The 8,377-nt window shown below is 41.4% G+C and overlaps 1 protein-coding gene across 3 annotated transcripts in view; it reads left to right on the top strand.

Annotated features, from left to right (window-relative positions):
• The window catches only part of KIAA0586 (KIAA0586 ortholog), a 216,562-nt gene extending 211,955 nt beyond the window's left edge, over positions 1-4,607 (top strand). For 2 of the 3 annotated variants that reach the window (XM_063947395.1, XM_063947394.1), the window contains one exon: positions 4,060-4,607. In XM_063947395.1, coding sequence (XP_063803465.1) covers positions 4,060-4,178 — 119 coding nt within the window. In that variant the 3' untranslated portion in view covers positions 4,179-4,607. The remainder of the gene's footprint in view (positions 1-4,059) is intronic. The other variant, XM_063947397.1, reaches the window with a different exon arrangement.
• Positions 4,608-8,377: the final 3,770 nt, after the last annotated feature.

The following is an 8,377-nucleotide window of genomic DNA, read 5'->3' as shown; positions in this document are numbered from 1 at the left end:
GAAGGGACAGGGAGAGGAGGAAAGGAAACTGCAGGAGTTGTGCATGGAAGGAGTACAGTGTGATACTGATGAAGGTGAGGGGAAGGGACAGGGAGAGGAGGAAGGGAAACTGCAGGAGTTGTGCATGGAGGGAGTACAGTGTGATACTGATGAAGGTGAGGGAAGGGACAGGGAGAGGAGGAAGGGAAACTGCAGGAGTTGTGCATGGAAGGAATACAGTGTGATACTGATGAAGGTGAGGTGAAGGACAGGGAGAGGAGGAAGGGAAACTGCAGGAGTTGTGCATGGAGGGAGTACAGTGTGATACTGATGAAGGTGAGGGGAAGGGACAGGGAGAGGAGGAAAGGAAACTGCAGGAGTTGTGCATGGAGAGAGTACAGTGTGATACTGATGAAGGTGAGGGGAAGGGACAGGGAGAGGAGGAAAGGAAACTGCAGGAGTTGTGCATGGAGGGTGTACAGTGTGATACTGATGAAGGTGAGGGAACGGAGAGATGGGGCAGAAATGAATGACCGTATGGTAACAGGAGAGGGGGGGGGGGGGGGGGGGGGGGTGGGAAGAAGAGGAGAGAGGAGATACAGGAAACTAGGAGAGGATAGAGATGGTACCAGAAGGGCAAAATAAAGGGGATGTAGTTATGTGACTGGAATACCGACCCCTACATCCTGGCCGCTTGAAATCCCAACAGTCGGCATGCTGACTAAGAGGGACTATTCCCCGCAAGGGGCTTCATTGCACTCAAACCGCCCCCTTCCCCCCCGACAGCCTTCTGCAGTTGGGATGCTGACCGCCGGTAACACAACCCCAACCCAAATAAAGGATTAGGTAGACAAGTAGTGTTGGGGGCGTTGTTCTCAGCCTGGACATAGTGAGGATGACGTAAAGAGGGGTGAAAATTGAAATGGTGGCTGAATGAGAGACAGTGCAGCAGAATTGCAGAAATGTAGGTGATAGATGTGAGTGCTCAATGGCAGTTATTTAGTTTCAAGCAAAAAGTTTAGCATTGAGGTTTATCACCTGTGTGCCAGGGCCTTTGGAGTTTGATATACAGGATATAAAGATAATTTCTCTCCTCTTTATCCATTTCAATTCCCCCATATCCAGGGGCAGATTTAGGAATCAGGGCACCCCTAGGCACAACAGTAATGGCCACCTACCTCTACCCAATTTTATTATTTGTATTGTTTGATTATAAGCCCTCATTATGTATAATAATAATAATAATAATAAAAGGTAGGATCTAAAATGTTTTATTTTAATTACTTGTACGTATTTAGTAAGTAGGACAGCTTACAGGGGCAGTCTGTGCATGTCCCACCCATTTACACTCCACACAAGGGGGTGTACGGTACAGTAGAGGGAAATATTCTGCAGTTACTGGTAAATTTTGGACTGACAATACTGAAACAAGCATCCAAGTGTTACCCCTCCCCTCCTCCCTCCCCCCCCCCCCCCCCCCCCCCACCAGTGCCGCCCCCTAGGCCCGTACCTAATGGGAGATTCCCCACTGCCCATAATCTTATCCAACACCCCTCAACCTTATCATGTCATTTTATTACTTCTCTGACACAACACTACAGGTAGCATACATTATTTCTCCATCTTAAACATAAGCACCGACAGGGCTAGGTGCTAGGTGCAGGGATAGGTGGTGCACCGACAGGGTTTGGTGCAGGGATAGGTGGTGCACCGACAGTGTTTGGTGCAGGGATAGGTGGTGCACCGACAGGGTTAGGTGCAGGGATAGGTGGTGCACCGACAGGGTTTGGTGCAGGGATAGGTGGTGCACCGACAGGGTTAGGTGCAGGGATAGGTGGTGCACCGGTGACATCCACAAATATCAAAAACAGGACAATGCTGACGTATCCCATCATGGTGTACTGTGCGCTGCACTAGGTCACTGATACTGACTGCAGTTACTGTGGGACACCACATATTACTGTCACTGAGAGTATTGTGACATCATAGATGATTATGTAATAATGACTGAGCTGCAGCCCTCTGTCAGTGAGAGTGTTGTGACATCATACATGATTATGTAATAATGACTGAGCTGCAGCCCTCTGTCAGTGAGTGTTGTGACATCATACATGATTATGTAATAATGACTGAGCTGCAGTCCTCTGTCAGTGAGAGTATTGTGACATCATAGATGATTATGTAATAATGACTGAGCTGCAGCCCTCTGTCAGTGAGAGTGTTGTGACATCATAGATGATTATGTAATAATGACTGAGCTGCAGCCCTCTGTCAGTGAGAGTGTTGTGACATCATACATGATTATGTAATAATGACTGAGCTGCAGCCCTCTGTCAGTGAGAGTGTTGTGACATCATACATGATTATGTAATAATGACTGAGCTGCAGTCCTCTGTCAGTGAGAGTATTGTGACATCATAGATGATTATGTAATAATGACTGAGCTGCAGCCCTCTGTCAGTGAGAGTGTTGTGACATCATACATGATTATGTAATAATGACTGAGCTGCAGCCCTCTGTCAGTGAGAGTGTTGTGACATCATACATGATTATGTAATAATGACTGAGCTGCAGCCCTCTGTCAGTGAGAGTGTTTGTGACATCATACATGATTTATGTAATAATGACTGAGCTGCAGCCCTCTAGAGGGACAAGGGTGTCTGTGTGCTGAGCCTTGGATAGATATGGGGGTACCGGCCAATCTGCTCCTCTGACATGTTACAGGCTGTGTTTGAGAGATGACAGCAGCTGGTTGGTTGGTGCTTTGTCTCCGTCCACTTTTGTCTCTCTCCAAGACTTAGTACATAAACCCCAAGATCACATAAGTTTTAAAAAAAAAAACAGACCGGATAGGTTTTTTTTTTTTTTTTTTTTTTCACTTTTAAAATGGAACTAAATTGTTTGTTTGGATTTTTTTTCAATGTTCTGAATATCCTGAGAGACATGGTCAGTTTTGTCATTCACACACAGTCACTGGCGTTTCAATAATGGGTACAATGGGTGCGGTGCACACGGGCCCCCTCCTCTGTAGAAACGCCCCTGTTCACAGTCCTGGACAGAATCCTGCCTGTAACCGCTCAGTGCATGTCACTCTCCTGCTGCATTACATACCGGTAGATATTTATGAAAACTGTGCAAAGAAAATGCTCCAGGCAGCAAATATATATATATATATATAATATTCATGTGTAAAGAATCTGTTGGCAAAGTACGAAGTTAATTTCTTTGGGGATATTTGGGGATAAAAGATAATGGTTAGCATTACTGCCTCACAGCACTAAGGTCATGTGTTCAATTCCCATGATGGCCCTATCTGTGTGGAGTTTGTATATTCTTCCCGTACTTGCATGGGTTTCCTCCGGGTACTCAGATTTCCTCCCACAATCCCCCAAAAAATACTAGTAGGTTAATTGGCTCCCAACAAAAAATGAACCCGTCTGCATGTGTTCAGGGCAGACTAGATGGGCCAAGTGGTTCTTATCAGCTGTCAAAATTCTAACCTGTATATATTGTTAGTTTACCGCGTGTTCTTGAGCAAATGCCTATAGAGTGTAAGCCTGCGAGCAGGGCCTTCCTACCTCTGTGTCTGTCTGTTATTACCCAGTTTTGTTCTATTACTGTTGTTCCAATTGTAAAGCGCAAGGGAATATGTTGCGCTATGTAAGAACCTGGTAATAAATAGGTTTGCTTGCAGCAGCAGTTGGAATCAGTGATGCCGATAAGAAAACAACCGTCCTGTGTACATGGGTCAGAATTCCAGCAAAGACACTGAAAGCGGCAGCAAATTTATCATTCATGCAAACTCCTCTCACCTGTGATTCTCACATTAGATCATGACTCTTAGACAATGTAGCGGTGTAATATATTAATGCGTTATAGAAATAATAATAACATAATAGTGGAATGGACAGACAGACAGCTCACAAAGAATCCTCTGTGTACCGAAGTCCTAATCCCTGTTGCAGTTTCATGCCCTGTATATATCAGCCCAGCCATCCTGTGCCCTCTGACCTGATCTCTTATCACTGTATCTCTGAATGTGTCTTTTTCATTACATTGCGGTTTTCTTTTTCCCTCCAGGGGAAGCTGCCCAGCCCTCAAAAAAGATGACTGTGACCCTGCCATCTACAAGTGAAGCCGACGACAAAATCAGACCTACTGTTGTGGATTCGGATTCCTCCGGTTCTGATACGTTCTGATACACGGACATAATACTGGCAACAGCTATTTCTGGCGGTCATTTTGTGGTGGAATTCTGTGCCAGGAACACACCCACATACAGTATGATGAGTGTGACATTTCCCAACACTGATCTGGTGGGGATGGCGTTAGACAGGTTTTCGTGCTTCTCTCAGTATCCCTGGATGTACCTGATAAATGTGACTGGATCAGGCTAAATTGCCCTGAATGATCTATGGATTGATTTTATTTTGTGGTGCCTTATTGGTAGGATTATTTTATAAATTTCTGATGACCTTATGTATGTATGTGACAGATAACAGCCAAACCTTTGTGGTTTTATTTGTGTAGTTTTTTTTATGAGGTGTAAATATTTTATACTTTTTTTTTTTTAACTTTAATTCGTACAACTGTACATTAAAAGACACTGAGGTATCCTGTTGTCTATTTGTATGTATGTATTTTTGTGTTAATAAATATATATCTTTGTGTGTATGTTGTAACTATATGTGTGTGTGCATGTGTATATATATATATATATATATATATATATATAGAAAGAAGGTGAAAACAGCGCCTACTAGTGCAGTATATTAGGTTCCTTCAAATGAAAACCTTCACCAGTTCAATAACACCCTTAGAAAAATGCAAGTACCATCATGAGTGGAGTTAACCACTTCATTAAATCGCACGCTCTCCAAATGGGAATTGCCGAACTGGATAGATTTCTCCCTTCAGCTCCAGAACCTTATGGTACTTCTAATGCTCAATGATCACCAATGAAAAGAAAGAAGGTAGCCGAAATAGTGTAATAAAGTTTTAACACCATTTTTTAATTGTTAAAAAATAAAGCAAATACCCGTACATCAAAATAATGTAAAAATCGGTTATCTGATGTGTAGTAGATACAGTTCAGTCTCTGTTCCTCAGCGCGTTTCGTCCTTAAGGCATCTCAAGCCTGGACTTCATCTGGAGTATACTACCCCACTGCCTGCTCTCTCTACTTATAGCTACACTAATGAGATAATTAGGGGGAGTGTTTTCCCGCCTTTCAGTTCATTCTGACATCACTTCCGGATTTATTTTGACATCACTTCCGGGTTAATTTTGACATCACTTCCGGGAGTACAATAATAATAAACACACACTACTTCCTGCTATAACATAATCACGGGATCGCCGTGACGTCATTACGCCCACAGCATCTCCCGAGAATGCACTAATAGATATAAAGATCCTGCCGCCCGTTACTAAATGATCCTGAGTGCGTCAGTGATGCCGACACGCCCACTGCGCACTTTAGGAACTTAATGACAACAACAAACTGCTGCCCATTGCTAGGTGATCCCGGGGGCGCCAGTGACGTTATCACGTCCGCTGCGTACTCCTAAGCTCATGGTGCTCGATCCTCCCGTGTGCTCTCGCGAGCATCACGGTAACAGCCGATCTGTAGCATATGGAGTGTTACCTTAGCAACATATACACAACATGGGTTACACGCCCCCAGTTCCCCGCACTCTGCACGGGGAAGGTATTTAATATCGATCACATAACTGGTCCGTTCTGCCCGCGCCGGCATAAGGGGGATAACGGTCACAGTGCCGTCTCCTTGCCCAGCTTGGGTGGGGATCGTACCTCGGTGATCAAAAAAACAACTAAACCATAGTATATGTCCCTTATTTTTAGAGGGATAAGACAATAATCAGTAACCATGGTATTGCTTCAGATCCCACATATATACAAAGTGGAAATTTGAAAGTAGCATTAAAATTCACACTCCAATGCAATATTAAAATATAATTATTAAAACCTATAATAGCAGCAATCTGAACCTCAGGAAATAGTTAATAAATATTACAGACAAAAACTCATAAAAAATATACAATATTAAACAGCCAACACTAAATAGAATAGCAGCAGCATAGGTTTCACATATAATAAAACATATAGTAGCAGCAATCTGAGCCTCAGGGAATAGGTAATAAATGTTACAGACAAAAACTCATAAAAAAATATACAGTATTATGCTCAAGAACAATACAATAGCAGCAACATGGATTTCACATATTGGGTAAAAGAAAATATTGAGCTCATAGAAAAGGTGCAATCTCATAATTGTCATTCAGACCGTGCGGAGTAAGAGTATTCAATTCAAAAATCCAATACATTTCTCGTCTGGATAATTTATTTTCACGATCTCACCCCCTGGGGCCCAACTGCACTAATTCAATGGCTTTAAATTTAAGACCATTAGTGTCAGAGGCATGAAAAGATTTGAAATGTCTCGGAATGGTATGTATATCCACTTTGTTCCTTATACTACGTATATGTTATCTTTATTTTCAATGGTCTTTTTGTTTTTCCAACATATATGAGGTTACAGGGACATTCCAAAATTTAAATTACCCAGGTGGTATTACAAATTATAAAATCTAATATAGGAAAAGACGTAGAGTCATTAAAATTCCCCACTGTGTGTGTGTTTGGATGTGAAAACTTGCATATGTTGCAGTGGTTACATTTGTAGAACCCTTTTAATGCACTATCAAATATTCCTTTCTTTTCTACTTTTTTTAGGGGGAGCATGCTTGGCGCTAGATGATCTTTCAAACTCCTAGCTTTTTTAAAGACTATCTTAGGCTTTACTGATAAAATTTCATCCAGAACAGGATCCATTGTTAACAGGTTCCAATGTTTTATCAGACCTTTCCTAATTTCCTTCTCGTGGCCATTAAACTGAGTGATGAAGCTAACATCAGTAGAACTATCCTCCTTGTTCTTATAAAGGAGCAAATCATCTCGTGGTTTAAGATCAGTTCTTCTCAGTGCATCTTCAGTTAGTTTCTTCGGATATCCTCTGTCCTCAAATCTTTTTGTGTATAGTTGTAGTTGTTCGCAATCTTTCCCTTAACTACAATTTCTCTTTACTCTACAAACTGAGAGTAGGGGATGTTCGTCTTCCAGTGGGATGCGTGACCACTCTTGAAGTGTACATAGGAATTGGAATCCACCTTCTTAATAAAGTTTTTTGTTTCGATCCTATTTCCTTCACCTCTCACAATTAGATCCAGGTAATCAATTTCTTCCTGGTTTCTTTTACATATGAAAGTTAAATTGTACTCATTGATACTGATGTATGAGATAAAATTGTTAAAAGTTTCTTCCGTACCCTCCCAAATAATTATGTCATCAATATATCGTTTAAAAAGGATTAAATTATGTACAAAGGGGTTGTTATTATGGATATACTTTCGTTCCCAACTCCCCATGTGCAGGTTTGCAAAACTTGGGGCGAATACTGTCCCCATCGCTGTCCCGCATATTTGGATATAAAATTGGTCAAGGAATTTAAAATAGTTATGAGTAAGTATGAAATTTATTAAAATACATATAAAATCCTTGTGTTCTTCTGAGATCTCAGTATCTTCCATGAGAAATTCTCTACATGATTCAATTCCTTTGCTGTGACTAATGGAGGTATACAAAGACTGTACTTCGATGGTCACCCAAGTATAGCTCTCCTTCCACTCTATATCTTTTAACGTTTGGAGTATCGATGTAGTATCCTTTACATAAGACGTTAAAGATGGGACGTACTTTTTTATAAAAATGTCCACATATTCTGAGAGGTTGGCTGTAAGGGAATCTATCCCCGCCACTATTGGTCTGCCTGGTGGATTCTCAAGTTGTTTGTGAATTTTCGGTAGAAAATAAAATATAGGAATAATCGGATGTTTTTTTTTATAAGAAATTGATACTCATCTTTATTTATTATTCCCTTATGTAATGCCTCAACCAGTATAGGTCTCAATTCTTCTACATACTCTGCCGTGGGATCTTTCCTTAATTTTGAATAGGACTCAGCGTCACTTAGTCGCAATGCTTCCTTCTCATAGTCTGTTCTATTCAGGACCACTAAGCCTCCCCCCTTGTCCGCCTGTCTTAATACCAAATCTGTATTGTTTTTCAACTGTTTCAATGCCTGTTTTTCAAAGTTAGTCAAATTACTGGATTCTTTACCATGGACTAATGTCAAAGGGTCCTCACACAGATCTTTTTTCACCAATTGATAAAAGGTATCAATTTGGCTACTCTTAGACTCCAAAGGGTAATATTTGGAGGGTAATTTCAACCCTGATTTTGAGGTATTATCATATAGCTTGTTTCCTCCTTCTTCAGAAAATGTCGTCTTAGGGTCAGTTTCCTGACAAACTTATTC

The sequence above is a fragment of the Pseudophryne corroboree genome, chromosome 12, assembly GCF_028390025.1.
Source record: "Pseudophryne corroboree isolate aPseCor3 chromosome 12, aPseCor3.hap2, whole genome shotgun sequence".
NCBI lineage: Eukaryota > Metazoa > Chordata > Amphibia > Anura > Myobatrachidae > Pseudophryne > Pseudophryne corroboree.
This window is presented reverse-complemented; position numbering and strand designations above follow the sequence as displayed.